This window comes from Netta rufina, assembly GCF_964035555.1.
Source record: "Netta rufina genome assembly, chromosome: 7".
NCBI classification, from domain to species: domain Eukaryota; kingdom Metazoa; phylum Chordata; class Aves; order Anseriformes; family Anatidae; genus Netta; species Netta rufina.
The window spans coordinates 6,046,833-6,062,070 of NC_140130.1; the positions used below are offsets into that span (position 1 = coordinate 6,046,833).

The following is a 15,238-nucleotide window of genomic DNA, read 5'->3' on the forward strand; positions in this document are numbered from 1 at the left end:
AAGCCAGGGCTTTGCAGGCTCTGCATCAGCAAACATAAATGGCTGGAGACTTTGGTAAGCCTCTACTTTGCTTAGAAAGCAACAGCACCCAGATTGCACCATTGTCTGAAATAATTCTAATCTCCCTGCAGTGTTTTGTACCTAATTGCCTAGGCTCTCAGCCTTAACTTTGTCTTGAGATAAGCTTTTACAGCTATAAATTATAGTGGTCATGAGTAGTAATTATGCAAGCCTGCGAGAGAGCATGTGGGAGTCAAAAACCAGTCCAACAGTTTGGATCGAGAAGGAAGGCTGAAGATTATAGGCTTGTATCATTACATAACCTTTCTTATCTCATCCGTAAAACAACGTACTTCACGTTCTTTGTGTCCTGACAGCGTAAAAGGGGTGCTTGCTTCCACCGTATTTTGTGGTTTTGTTTGTAACCTTGTCGTTTACTGGCATCTTGATCCTGTTGCAGAAATTCTTTTGATTCCCTAATTAAAGCTGTGTTTATAATGATGGTTCCCCCAAGCACTGCAGTTTCCCATCCGGTGTTTAACTAGATGAGATGTGTTTTGAGCGTTTGGAACCAAATTGCATGTTGAAGTTATTTTCCAGAAAGATTTCAAAAGGTTCCTCCTCCCCTCACGCAGCACTTAGCAAAGCCCACATTCACAAACAAGGCATTTTCTCTGCTCAGCTTGCCTCCTCTCGATTACGGGGTGCTCTCTGCCAGTCTGCTTGCTTTATTATTCCAGGATTCAGGACGTGATGTAAAACCTCTCCTGTACAGGCATTTTCTGCCTGTAACAGCTAACATGCTGGGTAAGGGATGCTGGTGTTTGCTGGGCAAACATGTTTGCGTGGTGTCATGCAACCTAGAAAGAAGAGTTTTGATTTTAATCTCTTGGTTCAGAGTTATTTGCAATACTGGGGATGAAGGAGGTATCTCACTGTTTCTATTTTGGAAAAGCAGGAAAGGGGAGGGGGGCAGGAAAAAAAAAAAGGAAAAATGCAGTTCTCTGTGCTTTTAAAGCACACAGCATAAAAGCTGTCATGAAGAAAGATATGAGCAATGATGTTACACCTTTTTTTAAAAACAAAAATGTATTTATAGTCCTTTTTAACCCCAAAAGTCATCGATACAGCTTTTTTACACACTGATAAGTAAGTAATCATCTAGTTATACATCCATACAGACTGTTTATCCTTTAAAAAATGATAATAATCTAACTGGCAGAGCTTTGTTTTATGTACGTGGCTCTGGCATTTGGCATGTGCTAAAGCATGCTCATCTTTATTCACTGAATAGCAGAAGAAATGCACGGAGCCACATTTAGAAAGCACAGTCATTTCAGTAACATTTGTTAAAAACCTATTTCATAGTCAGCGCAGGGGTTCCTTCAGTCAGATGGTTGAGGACAGACGTTTGTTACAAAAGTAGGGAGAGCTCAAATATAAATCAGAACTCTAAGTTACAGTTTCAGTAACAGAAATACAGGTTGCATTATGGTTTTACTAGTCGACATAAATATACAAGAAACATCTTAGCAGCGTATGCAGTATTAAAAATAGTGTTCTATTTGCTGTTGAATAAAAGCAGAATGTGTGGGTTGTGATCTTGATTCACAGCCCTTTCAGATTCCACAATTCCCAATTTCTACGTTATTTTTTTTTTCCTTTTTCAGAGCATCTTGATTGCAGTGTTACATAGCTCACAATTTTTGTGGAACATGTTTTTAAAGCACGGAGCGATGATTATGTAACTTGGCCTGTATAATCCATCATGTACTGTTGTTTGTGCCTATGATTTATTGCATACATTTATTGCATACATTAATGCAGATACCTTATCAAAGCTGTTTCCAAAAGTAAATTTCCTAATCTACAGCACATGTTCCTGCAAGATATTTTAAAACTAACCGTGGCTGAGACCATTTTCTTTCTGTATGAACCTTTTCTAACAGTGCAATTTTTGTAAGCCCTGATATATCAATTAAGATTTAGTAGGGGAACAATAATAAAGCTATTAAATCTTGCATCTAGCATTCCTATTCTTCCTTGAAAAAAAAAAAAAGGCTTTTATGTTTGTTTGTTTTATATTTCTATAATCTAATTCAAGCTTGGTTTCAGAAAACAGCGGAAGACAAAACAAAAGCTAAAAAGAAAATGCTCACAAATTCGACAGTGCCCAAATCTGTGCTGCAAGACTGAGTGCAGCAATTCCCCTGAGTCCCGTATCTGCCAGTCAATTGAAGGATGTTTCAGAAATTCATTTCTAGAGTTCAGGAGGCTCATCTGTCATCCTCTTGGGCGAGGGACTCATCAGATAAACGACAGCTGGTACAGTTGTGTCCTTATGGCTGATAACAGCTCCTGGATGTTACAAAAAAGCAGGGGATGGGTGACATGAGAGGTGGCCTCCTTTTTCTCCCTGTTATTATAAAAAGCAGGCATAAGAGAAATTTATTCTAACGAGCTGCTCTGTGGAAGTGTTGGGAATCCAAAATAATGTATTCCGCTATTTTAAAAGTGCTTCATGACTTAACTGCAGTGCCTCTGTTTCTTTTATTTAGGAGGTTATTGTTCTTCTCTGTCACTGAATAGGTTTCAACATAATTTCATTCTACAACTTACTGAATTTATTAAAGATAGGGTTTATTAAAACTCAGTGTTAAAGTCTTCCGTAGTAGCAGGAAGAAGTCCCTGAGAGCTCACAGGGCTGCGGAGAAACTTGGCTTCTTCAGACATAAAGGAAACCTCTGCATTTCATGGGGATAATGGTGAGGTGTGAGCAAAAAGTGTGAAAATACATATTTCAGTGATAATTCTACAAGTTAGGGAGTTTCCATAGGTAAGTATTTGAACAGCTGTGTATTTTTCTGCTTTGCCATGTAAGCCAGCGCTGAATTAGTGTAAATAACACTGTATAAAGTTTGATACTTTGCTTTCCTGGAGTCAGTCTTCAACTTAACATTCTAAAGCTGCAGTTGCAGGGTTTCCAAACTGTCTCACTGTACTAACACCATAATTTAAAAAATGGTACAAAAATGTCTGCATATGCAAATAGTAATAATTTAACACCTCTTGGGGAACCAAAAGCCAAATGCTTTTGGAAGAGAAACTCCAAAAATAATTTCCCTTGTCAGCTAATTATCAGGATTGTTTGACATGCTGCCCATACAGAGTCCCTACTATTAATAATTAAAACCGAAAAACTTTTTAGCTTGCTGGATTCCGGCTCTGTTTATGCAGAAACCTCACTGAACTGGGAGTGCTTGTAGGCACAAGGAGGAGCCTACACGCTGTTGACCGAAACATCTCCATTCTTGCCTGGTAGGAATGTGCAAAAATCCCTGATCAAGCAGGACTTTTCTTACAGGAGATGTTTCGCAGATCTCATGCGTTTTCTTTGTCTTGTGCTATGCAGTGGAACTCCTTATGTGAATGCAGAGCAAACGCGTAACGAGCCGTGGCAGGTGGACAAGAAATGAGATTTTCCTGTCTAATAATGTCTTGGCTGTTGTTGAGGCTGCAGATGTGACTTATTGGACTTGCCATCGTTTTGACAGAAATGGGCTAGTACAGGCACTCGCAACAACAGGTTTACAGAAGAAAAGTTGGTTCAAAGGCAAATATCATTTTGGGAAGGGGTGGGAGCAGATTAGCCGCAGTGACGGCGTGAACAAAAGCGCGGTAAGGCAAGAAGCCTCTCGGCTTGGAAGTCAATTTCGGCCTCGTGCTGCTACAGCAGAGCGATCCCTTTGTTTTTGGGGTGAGGACCAAGCAAGACGTGGTGAAAGATTGCTCCTATCTGAGCTGGGGTTTCTGTTCCTCTGCTTTCAGTACGGGGCTTAACGTGTTTGTGTTTCGCTGAGGTCGTCCAGGAATGGTTCAAGCAGCCACGTCCTTGCCATTGAGGGAAGGCTTTGAGGAGAATTAAGAGACAGCTCTTTGGCTAACGTGGAGAATACTTTCATGATTACCTGCATGTGTTGTCCTTCAATACTATTGTCTTCAAGAAAAGAAAAATAACTTAGAACTGCAGCCAAGCCCTTTGGTAACCAAGGGTATTCTGAGCATGCTTATTCACAAGATAGTTAACTCTGTACGTTGTAGTGCTGGTTGGTATGTGTGGGGCTCAGCAGTTTGTCACCAACCATTTCGTATAGTTAAATATGCCCAGCCGATGCAAAACTTGCACATAAGAGTTTTAAACCTCTAAAACTGGGGGGAACGGGTTTGTGCAAGTTACGAGAAGAGGTAGGGTGGCTTCGTGGGAAACTCAGAGGCACAGGGGGCTTATGCGCTGTTCCAGCGTTTTTTTGGAAAAGAAAATGAGCTTGCAGATCCTAATCAGCATTTTTGAGCAACTGCCCGTGTCGCAGAAACGGTTAGCTCCTATGGGTAAGAGATAAGATTCTGGTAAACAGGATTATGTGTTCGTGAGCGTGCTGCAGTGCAGATGTGTGCAGGCAGCTGCCCCTAGACCGACCGAACGCGCATGCTTGGTGCCACTGAAACGAGATGCAGCTCGTAAAAACATGGACGCGATCTCCAGATTCTTGCTCCTCTTCCCAAGGAACAGACTTTGTTATTCTTGATTTATTTAATTACCTTTTGCATGTGTTCTTTTTGAAATTTTGGAAGTTTTTGAAAGCTTTTGAAAGTAGTTCTGGTACTTGAAGTAATTAAATAAGTTGTCTTTGACTTTGTATGTTTTATGCTCTCTCTAATATGCTTTAAAGAAAAGAAGTGGAGAAGAATGATTGTTTTAGTGAAACCAAAGTCACAGTAGTCAGATATTCTTTTAAAATAACTCGCCTCTTTCATTGCACTCTTCTGAATTTATAGGCAGCAGGACCTCACTTTCTGTAGCTGTTACAGCAGTAGAAGTTGGACTCGTAACAGTGGGAAGTAATCCCGCCACCGAGCGAGCTGAAACACTCAGGCTTACTACTGTTGTTTCTTTAGCACAATCAGAATTATTTACTGCCCTTTCAATGCGTGGCTGATGGCTGGAGTCGCTGTTTCCACACACCAGGATTTGAGCTCCTTGGGGACACTGGGTATAATTACTTGCATCTTTTTGTCACAGTGAGAATTTTTTGAGACGTTTCCTTCTAGCTGCTCTGCAAAGCAAGAGTTTGGGCCTGTGTTTTCAGACCGTGCTCATCGTGGTTTGGATGAGGGAGAGAAGTTTTGGTGTGGGAGACTGCAAAACAAACAAACAAAAACCAAGCAAACAAACAAAAAAACTCAGGGAATTCTGCTTTTTTGTTGTTGTTATTACTATTTTTTATATACCACTCAATTTTATGCACCTATTTTCACTGCCTCGCCGGTGCAGCCCCACTTGCTCTCTGTGGGATCCTCTCTCTGTGCGGCGGGTGAAGTGAGGGCAGAGCGCGGCAGCCGGGATGGGTGCCGCAGGGTTGGGTGGTCTGAACAAATGCCAAGCAGAAAGTTTCTGCCAGAGAGAACCGCCTGCTTGGTAACACCATTATTTCTCCAAGCAGGAATTGTCTACACTCTCATAAACAAATTATATTTGGGCCTGGCTGGCTGGCACGTTTCTACAATGGAAATTATTTCAGTTAGAGAGAAAATGTGTCTCTGTGTAAAACAGTTTTTAATTAAGTTGTTGAGCTTGTGCAATTCCTGATATGGGCAAAACTGTACCCGTGTGATTTGCCTCCCTGTCAGGCGAGAGCGTTGTGCTGGTTGTACCAGTACCTGCTGGAATCGAGCTTTCACTCGGCTGCTCTCTTTATTTCATGTAACCTCATTTGTGCCAAAAATCGTAGTTTCAGATGGGTCTCGGGTACTGGGCACTCCTGGTCACAGCATAGCACTTCTTGTTGTTTTGCTGTTGTATCAAATATTTATGTTTTTAAGAACTGCAAAATAGTTGAATGCATGAACACGTTAAGTCTTACTGAATTATTATTTGTAGCAACATTAGTAGGAATGTGATGGTTTCACATCTTAGCATTGATCTGCAAGGTACGTACTACGTAAAATGTTTTCTGTAACTAGTATGATGTCTTTCCGATGCAGGAAAATACAACCTGTAGATTAAGCCCAAGATATGCAGGGGCACTGTTTTGCAGATCGGAGCACTAGAGGGCAGTGCTGACCTCTTCAGTAACGTACAGCTACAGAAGGGATAAGTGGTAGCAGAGATTTGTAACCTGTCCGTAAGGTGTCTCATGCAGAAAATCTTGGTTGCTCTAAATAAGAACCTTCTTGTTTCTTGCAGGTGTACCATGTCTCTTCTGACAGCTACGAGACGCAAAACCAGCACTACGGAAGGGGCTTGACGAAGGAAACAGTAAAGGATGGTAAGAGAGCTCAGTGCTGCTGGGTATTTGATATTACTGTTATTTTAGAACTCTGTGGAAAAAGTAGAGTAGTCTCTGTGCTCCCATTTAGAAAATCTCTTTCTCTCCTCTTGCCAGATGGGTCTTTAGCTATGCCCTGCATCATCTGAACTACCTGTCAACCCTAAGTTAAACGTGCAGTTGGCTGTAACAACAGTTACAAGAATTTCCTCATCACACATCCCTTTTACTATTAATAAGAGAGTAATTGTGGTAGAATCCAATCGCTTTGCAGAATTGAGGCTTGATACTCCATTGAGGTAGAAATTTTGGAGGTGTTAATGTTTTTAATCTGTATTTTTCTGGTTGTATTCCGTGAGTAAGTGCTGTCTGTAATATTAAAAAGCTGCTATAAACACACTTTTCACTGACCATCTCACTTGAAATCAATTCTTACCTTCCTCTACACCAACAATAAATAAAAATTTTACCACTCTATGTCTATTTGGTGATAAACATTTCAAACTAGTCATTAACTGACATCTGTTTGTCTGCCCCCTATGGGGACAGAAGGACAGACAGACACACACCCCTCTCTAGAGCTGGCAGCAGCTTGTCAGCTCTGTCACTTGTGATAAAGAAGCTGGGAGCTGCCGAAGCTTGTTTATCCCCTGGAGAATTTAGTGGGTCCCTGCCCAAAATAGTTGGGCAGGGTGCTTGCTTTAAGTGCAGGAACCGTGTTCATCTACTGCTTGATAGATAGAGTGGCTATTTTTTTATGATCCAAGCCCAACACAGGCTCTGTATATGTGTAGCCCAGCTGCTCTGTACAGCAGAACCTGTGTGGGGAGGTGACTGAAAGTGCCCGAGTTCCTCAGTTCAGTTCTGATTCGTTTAATAACTGTGCTGGAAAGGAAACTGAATGCTGCCTTCAAATCAGGAATCATTCCCATCCCCAAATAAATGAAGAGCATTTGATTTCATTTCAGAGGTGAAAATAATCCTCAAAAACATCTGTTTCTTCCAGGCATTGCAAAGTTTTTCCACAATGGGTACTGCCTGAGAAAAGACGCGATCGCTGCCAGCATTCAGAAGATAGAAAAAATTTTGGCGTGGTTTGAGGGCCAGAAGCAACTCAACTTTTATGCAAGCTCGTTACTGTTTGTTTACGAAGGTTCGTGTCAGGCAACAACCGTGCGGTTGAGCGATGTCACCTTGGCAGAGAAGAGGGGAGTGCCCAAAGGACTGCTATCAGGTGGAGACATACTGGAGTATAATAACAATATTCACCTAATAAATTCTACAGAGAATGGAAAAATTGAGGCCTCCGTAAGTAAAGGCTTGTCCAAATTTTATGCACTTCACAAAAAGGCATACTCTAAGAGGCACCACAGTCAGCTCTCGCTAAAAGTTGAGAACTTGGAGCAAGACAACATGTGGAAAAGCAGCACTTGCATCACCCAGGAGCATCTGAACGGAAACGTTATACCCCAACTGGAAAAAGTTTTCTGTCACATGCCAGCAGAGATCAAGGAAAGCATAAACGTAGAAGTGCGAATGATAGATTTTGCTCACGTGTTTCCTAGCAATGCAAAGGATGAGGGATACATTTATGGTCTGAAAAATTTAATCACAGTACTTCAAAGTATTTTGGATAACTAGATTCTTTGTTATGGTTTTTACTGGGGGCCAACAATAACGAAGAGCAACAACGTGACGAATTTCTGCACTTGTAATGCTGTATAACTGGGTTTGTATTGTTCTACTCTATTTTATTTGTCTTTGTACTTTTGGTAGAAGGGTTTAACTTTTTATAATCTCACTCAGGAAAATAATTGGTAGTTAATTGGGGAATGCGAAAGGGTGAAGATACTTGAGATTATGCAGGATAGGCAAATTGGTAGGATGCGGCATATTTGGCTGGCTGAAATCCAAGGAGTGCAGCTGTACAGTAAGCAGGGGTTGTGTTAGTTCCTGTAACGACTTCAGCTTAGATAACATTTGCCCACTTAGCCTTGACACTGAGCCATATCTCCATTAACAGGTTTTTAGAAAATGGACTGAAAACTATGAAGTACGGGACTGACGTCCTCCGTACTGCCCTCTTGTGTTTACTGTATTCGAATAACTGGAGTTAACCCTGCTTTGAGGGAAATCCCGTTTAGATTCAGTCATCTAACCTGGGAACCAGCGTATCAAAAAGTGCTTCTCAATGTATCGGGGCCATGTCGCTGTTCTTCTAACCCTGCTGTGGGTGCTTGTCCGTAGCCGATGTTCATTGCAGGCAAGCTGTGATGCAATTTGTGTTGAGGTGCTAAGAAAATGCTGGACTAAAATGTGGTAACAGGTTTAAACTGCACAACTGCTCGAGAAACTTCGTTTCTGAGAAAGAGTGAAGACAAAAACAAATGAGCATGAGATAGTCCAGGAGCTAATCTGGTTTAGGAGATTAAGGCAATCTGTTAATGGAATGTCTGATGTTGTGACTAAGGGGAATGCTTTGCTCGTTTGTCCTGATGGCCCTTCTCCAAAAAACGTTGCTTTTAAAAGCAAACAAACTGAACGGGGAGACGAAGCATTTTGTGTAAGCGTACAGAGATTTCCTCAAGCTGTTTGCCACTTTTGCAAGAAGCATTCCAGGTTCCCACCGCCGGGGAGCACCGCTGGAAGCGATGAGCGATGTGGTTGAAGGATCCTGTGCTCTGAAGATCCAGTCCAGCCCTGGAGCAACCAGATAAACCTCTGTGGGTTTCGATGGAGTTGTGGTTCTGTTAACCCTGGGCTAAAGCAGCTTTTTTTTTTTTTCTTTATGAACACCCAAGCAAGCCGTATGATTTGAAAGTTGTCCCACTTGCTTCTTTTTCACAGGAAAAATTAAGGCTTTCATATGGAATACTTGCGATTGGGATGATGGTGTGTCTCCTCTGTGTGGTGTCCATGGCTGTCCTAATGTGCGTGTGTAGTCAGCTATATACAAGTCACGCCGGAGCGTGATACGTAAAGTAAGATTTTAATGCTTTAAGCAGGCCCCTCGAGTGAAACTTCTTAGAATGGATTCGGGAATTGGCAACATACAGCTTTTATGTGTGGACTTGATGTGACGTTGTGGCCTTGCTGCTCTCTCTGTGTGACGTTCTGCACTATGCACTCATCTGTGTATGCAGCTGTGCAAGTTCTTGGTTTGACATCTGTTTTCTACGTCAGAGACAAACACTTTCGAACAAATACGCTGTTTTAAATAAAGCTGAAATTTTAGCTCCGTTTTAGATCCTGGGTTAATTGGAAGAAACAGGGTATCACGCGTGGAACTACGTTATTTCAGTGTTAGAGCTGATACTGGCCAATACACTGAGGAGCCAAAGCAATCAGTTAGCAACACGATGATGTTCTGAAGCGTGGGGAAAGATGCTTGCAGGAGGGGCAGTATCACCGTGTTGAAATTTTTATGCAAATTATGGTGAAGGCTGAGGGGAAATAATCATGAAGATAAAGTATTTTTTTCCACCTGGTATTTCCGTTGCACTATATAGTTAATATATTCCCAACTCTCTGTGAACTAATTTAGCCATATTCTAGGAAGAGTTGGTGGTTTTGTTTGCTTTAATGCTGGGTTGTGTGTTATGATCTTGTTGTTTTATCCCGTAACTAGTCAACACTAGGGTAGTCTAGGCTGATAGTGGCCATGTAATAAAAAGTCACAATGTTTTGTAGAAAAAACAGGGGAAAACATTTTTACTTCTGAATTTTTGTCCTCTGTAATTCATCTCTTCTGGATTTTAATTCATTTTTGTGCCAGAGAATTCAGACATCTGCCTCAAAGGAGTCAGTTATTGGAAAATGACCTGTATGCTCTTAGTGTAAGCGCATTCTCCTGTCTCTGCTTTAAGGTGTGTCTTCAGTGTTTGAATGCTCTTTAAGTATTGATTGTTGTGTTGACTATGGCAGTGTTTGTAATGCACCTGAAATATTGTTAAACTGTCAGATTATTTTGAATAAAAAAAATCATTTTATCTTTTTTTTTTTTTTTAAACGGTTATTATGGATGTATTTCTGTTAATTTAAAGTGTAGCTTGAGAGATAACAGTATTTTTAATTGGAAATTGTGTAAATAAAGCTTGCCATAGAGGTGTTTTGGCATAGTACCGAATGTGAATTTAAGCCCACCAAGGCATTATCTTCACATTGTTCTTGCACACTTTAGATTTGGTGTTTGTAGTGTCTTGTATCTGATCAGATCGGATTGTTTTCAGTTACAGCTGGAGATGTTTCACAGAATTAATTAGAAAATGTAAAGGGAGACTCTGGACACTAAAAGTATGTATGACCTTCGATCTCCCTCCCTGCCAGTGATGCCTCTCGTTTGTTCTCTGTGCAAAACGTACAGGACAGGCGACAGCTACGTGGACATTTTCACAGAACTGGTAACGAGGCTGATGGGTGTTTCTGCCCAGTCAAGCTGCAAGCAGGTCTCTTCCCCAGGCTGGCGTGGTATTCGAGTGCTGTTGTCATTGATGAAACCTGTCTGTTCTGATTTTAAGCAATAAGAGTTTGATTTAGCAGAATCAATTGTCAAAAGGGAAGATGCATGGAAACACTGTCGTTCCTATATTCTCTGAGAATATTCTTATTCTGAAGACTTTCTACCTAGGTGATTGTGAGAATTGTGTATAGGCTTACTTAAGGAGAGTTTGAATTGTATACAGTTTTGTAAAAAAAACCAAAAACCACATAAGTATTTACATATATGGTATTTTTGGATATGGGTGGAATTTGTTGCATAAAGTACATTGGAAAAGTTATTATACCATTATGAAACATGTAAAGTATTTTAACCAAATCATTTTATGAACTAAAACTGAGACTTATTGTGATTCACATGAACCTTGTACTGTTTTCTATTTTTCTGCTGTAATGCATAGCCAGACTGTTCTTTTCTGTAACTCTACAGTTTCATGGAGAAACTTTTAAAGTCTAAGTCAGTAGATTAAGAAACCACTAATTCCCTTTTGTTTGATTAACAAAGTGCACATGGTTTTGTTTAAGTAATTTTAGCTTACCATACATCTAGAGCTCCAGCAGCACTCTCACCTGCCATGAGCTCGGGCTGGTTTGAGCCTGGATCGTGCAGTACTGAGTGTGAGCCTGTAACAGCAGCACAGGGAAGGTGTGACCTGCACTGGCATGTCACCAGTGGTGTTCACAGCCCAAGCTTACAAACCATTCTCATTGTTTCTTCACTTCATGATGTGAACCATTGTCAGGTGTAGGAAGACAGCGGTAGGACTGTTTAAAGTTATTTGTTGTTCATTCTCCTCTTTTTTTTTTCTTTTTTTTTTTTTTTTTCCTCCAGAGTGCCTTCTTCAGTCCTTGCTCTGGTACCACAGGTGACCTTCTGTAGCATCATTATAGAATAATTTAAAATGAAACTGATTTCCTAAACAAAACAAAAACAACAAAACACTTGTGCCCCATAACTGCTCTTAAAGTGCAGGTATTGAAAAATGCCATCAAAATGCCTCAGTGTGGGAAATACATTTCCCTTTTGCACTTTCTACCGTGAAGAAGTAGAAGTGGAATTTTAGTACAGAACATACTTTGGGGATTAGATAGTAGGTTTTGTGACATTTGCTTGTGTGCGTTTTTCCAGAGAACATTTTGGGGGCAAAGTGAGTGACAGCCAAACCGTGCATGAAGTTTTCCTTTTCTTACTGCAATTAATGTTGAGGCTTGGGTTTAAGCAGGTAGTGTAGTGGGAAGTGGTGAAAGTTCATGAGAAGCATAGGACAGCAGGTCAGTTCTGCAGCGCAGATAATCCTCCTGATACGATCCAAAGGTTGTGAAGTCTTCAAGTATCTCGCAGGTAGACTGATGCTGTCCATGTATATCCATCAAATGACAACAGGCTGTTGCAGGATGCTGTTTGTAAAGTACATTCCTCTCCGTAGTTGCAGGCCAAATGCTGCCTTTACTGTTTTTGTGGCAATCTGTAAGTGAAAGCTGCAGAGGTCATCATCAAAAGGACAAATGTGATTATTTTAGCAGTGTTTGAAAGGGGAGAAAAGGAAGACAGCTAAGGATTATACAACAGAAAACTACTTCCAGCAACAGCTTCTGTGGTCTTGTTTGATGGAGATGGGCCCCGTGTATTTGGAGTTTAATTTCTGTGTTACATGACATTCAACAGAAAATAGTCACCAAGAACAAAGGTACTTTTAAAACACCTCCGTTTGAATTGTGTACATTGGTTCAAATAGTTATTTTATTAGAAAAAAGTGACCTATGAACTAACTTCCAAATATGTGTATTGCACCTGACTATAAATGAAACTAGAGTGCACAAAGGCACTTTAATACTCTGGGAACTGTACTGGAAGATAAACGAAAGCATGTGAAATTGCACCTGATGCTGTGTTGTTAATTGTTTTTTAAAATCTAAAGTTCTACATTTATTATGCTTGAGGGATGAATGTATCTAGTCTGGTGTCAGTTTCTTTGATTCAAGTGTCTAATGCCGTCACTCGGTCTCCTCTGATTTGTATGTGTTTGTAATTTCATTTGCTATTTTTGCCATTATCGGACTGCAGGGGGTATTGTTAATATTACATGTCTTTATTTTATAGAGCATTGTACTATGCTATCTACCAACTTTTGTAATTTAATTATAATTGATATTTAGGGTAATTCTAATAGCTGTATATTTGGCAAATTATTAAAATTTTCTGCAAGTGACTTGCAAGTATAATTGGTTTGTTTTTAATACCGGAAGACTCTTGAAAAAATGTTTTTGTGAATCTACCTGCACCGACTGATTCCCCTCTTTCTCTTCTTTCCCATATTCTGTACGTGTGTACATTGGATTTAGCAGTTTACCACCATTTTTTCATGGCACCCATTGCTATTGTTCGTTGCAAATACCTGCCTTGGTACACAAGAGTCGTCTTTAAAAATTGAAACAAAAGAATTTGGCTTTTTGACAAAAGTCCATGCTTTGCTGTGTTGTACGTGAATTGTTGGTCAGCATCACACTTGATGTCTTTAACAGTCCAGTCTTTCCTAAAACCTTCTTTCCTGTTAGGAAGCGATTCTCTGAACAGAGAGAGGATTGGGAAGGACAAAGCCATACCCCTAATGGAGCAAAACCAGCAGGATTTTTCAGAAAGTTGGGGCAGTTCAGGCCTTGATGAGTACATAGGAAGTGGCTATTTCACTGCAGATGAATCGAACCTGAAGATTACCTTTGATGTTTGATTGAAAGCTTTGCAAAAGCCCATCTTTTGGGGGTTTAAGCTGGCTTGTTTTTCTCCCTTTTCTTTCAGAAGAGGGGAGGCAGGCAGGCAGCAAAAGGAATGCAAAGATGAGAACACGGAAAAGCTACACTTCACCTCTGTGCTCTGGGTTGTCAGGCAGGAACCTTTGGGTTGTCCTTAAAGAGGGCTTAATCTGAGCTTTGTGTGAAATTTAAATGAGTCAGAAATTCAAAGCAGGCGCGTTCTTTCTGCAGATCACAGGGTTGAGGCTGTGAAAATAAAACACTGTAGGCTGCAACCTGCCAAATTACCTAGAAGGGAGGGGACAATATTGCTGTTAGACTTCTGTCTGATAACAAAATTCACAGGAAAGAATTTGCTGCCTATGGTAAGGTAGTTATTGCTTTGCAGATATTAAAAACAAATTAAATTAATCAGCTGATGGGTATCATGGCTGTAATTATATTGGAACAGTTGGTGCCAATTTTCCAGCTAAGGGATATTCGCAGACAATGCCCACTAGTTATGTTGGAGTATAGAACACAGTGGTCTCATTTTACACCATACCTGTGAGTAAAATAATTAAATTGTTTATGCAGGAGGCCATCGTTTGGGGGAAAAGACAATTAAAAAAAAACTATACAAGCCTTGGGCACATAACTAATTTTTGTTGAAGTTTTAACCCTTTGTTGTCTCTGAAAGGTTATTGTTCCTCATGTGTTAAGGGGGTCTAAAGAGAAATCGGTATCTAAATTTTTATAATCCTGTAAGACAACATGCTGGAAAACGTACAGGTCTATGAGAGGGGCTGCATTTGTTATTGATTACAAACCCTTTTGCATCCATGATCAGGTCCCTAATTCCGAATGGCTGGGAGAACAGCCTTCCATTTTAATTGTCAATACATTTGAAAATGTGTTGTCTTACTCTTATAGCAGAAACTTCTAAATGTATTGCATAGCCCTAGTATTTTCCAGGGGGTCTGTGCAGCCTTCCTTCCCATGCTCCAGAGTTGGAGGAGGAGTAAAAATAGGGTGAGGTGAGAAGAGTAGCAAGAAGCATGATTTTGCAAGGATCGAGTGTTTATTCATTTTTATATCATAAAAATCTGAATTGTGTTTATGCATTGAAGCCTCAGGGAGCTGAGGTGGCTGAGAACTTTACACAGCCAAAATTCAACATGGGGAGGAACTGGGAACTGCACAGAGCCACCCCGCAAGGCAATTCCCCTCAGGGCAGACAGGGAGTTACAGCTCTTTGGGCATGGGCCCCAGGTGAGGCACAAATCCACTGCTCTTCACAAAGACCATCCTGCAGGTCTTTGCCATCACACCTATTAGTTTTATTTTTGTCCTCTGTGGCACGAAGCATGGGTGATGGCTAACCAATGCTAACTGTTCATCCCCCTCTCACCTTGCTCTGGGCAATCCCTTCCTGCTCCCTCTCTAATTCAGCCCAGGCTTTCTGCAGTGAGCTGGTTCAGGGAGCTGAGCTGGTTGGAAACCAAGCCCACGCATAATTACTGCTTTTCTGCTTTCTTGATTGCCTTGATTTGGCTCATTCTGGGAAGGACAAGTGCCTTTTCTGGATGCAATGGAAAAGGTGAAAGACTGTGGCTGGGGAAGGGGAACAGGATTGTCATTAAAGAAAACAGGAACAGTCATTAAAGAGGCTTAACTTAAACATC

At 40.8% G+C, this 15,238-nt stretch overlaps 1 protein-coding gene across 1 annotated transcript in view; it reads left to right on the top strand.

Annotated features, from left to right (window-relative positions):
• Positions 1-13,001, top strand: part of IPMK (inositol polyphosphate multikinase) — a 40,528-nt gene extending 27,527 nt beyond the window's left edge. Inside the window, exons 5-6 of the mRNA XM_084290344.1 lie at positions 6,245-6,326; positions 7,333-13,001. Coding sequence (XP_084146470.1) covers positions 6,245-6,326; positions 7,333-7,967 — 717 coding nt within the window. The 3' untranslated portion in view covers positions 7,968-13,001. The remainder of the gene's footprint in view (positions 1-6,244; positions 6,327-7,332) is intronic.
• Positions 13,002-15,238: the final 2,237 nt, after the last annotated feature.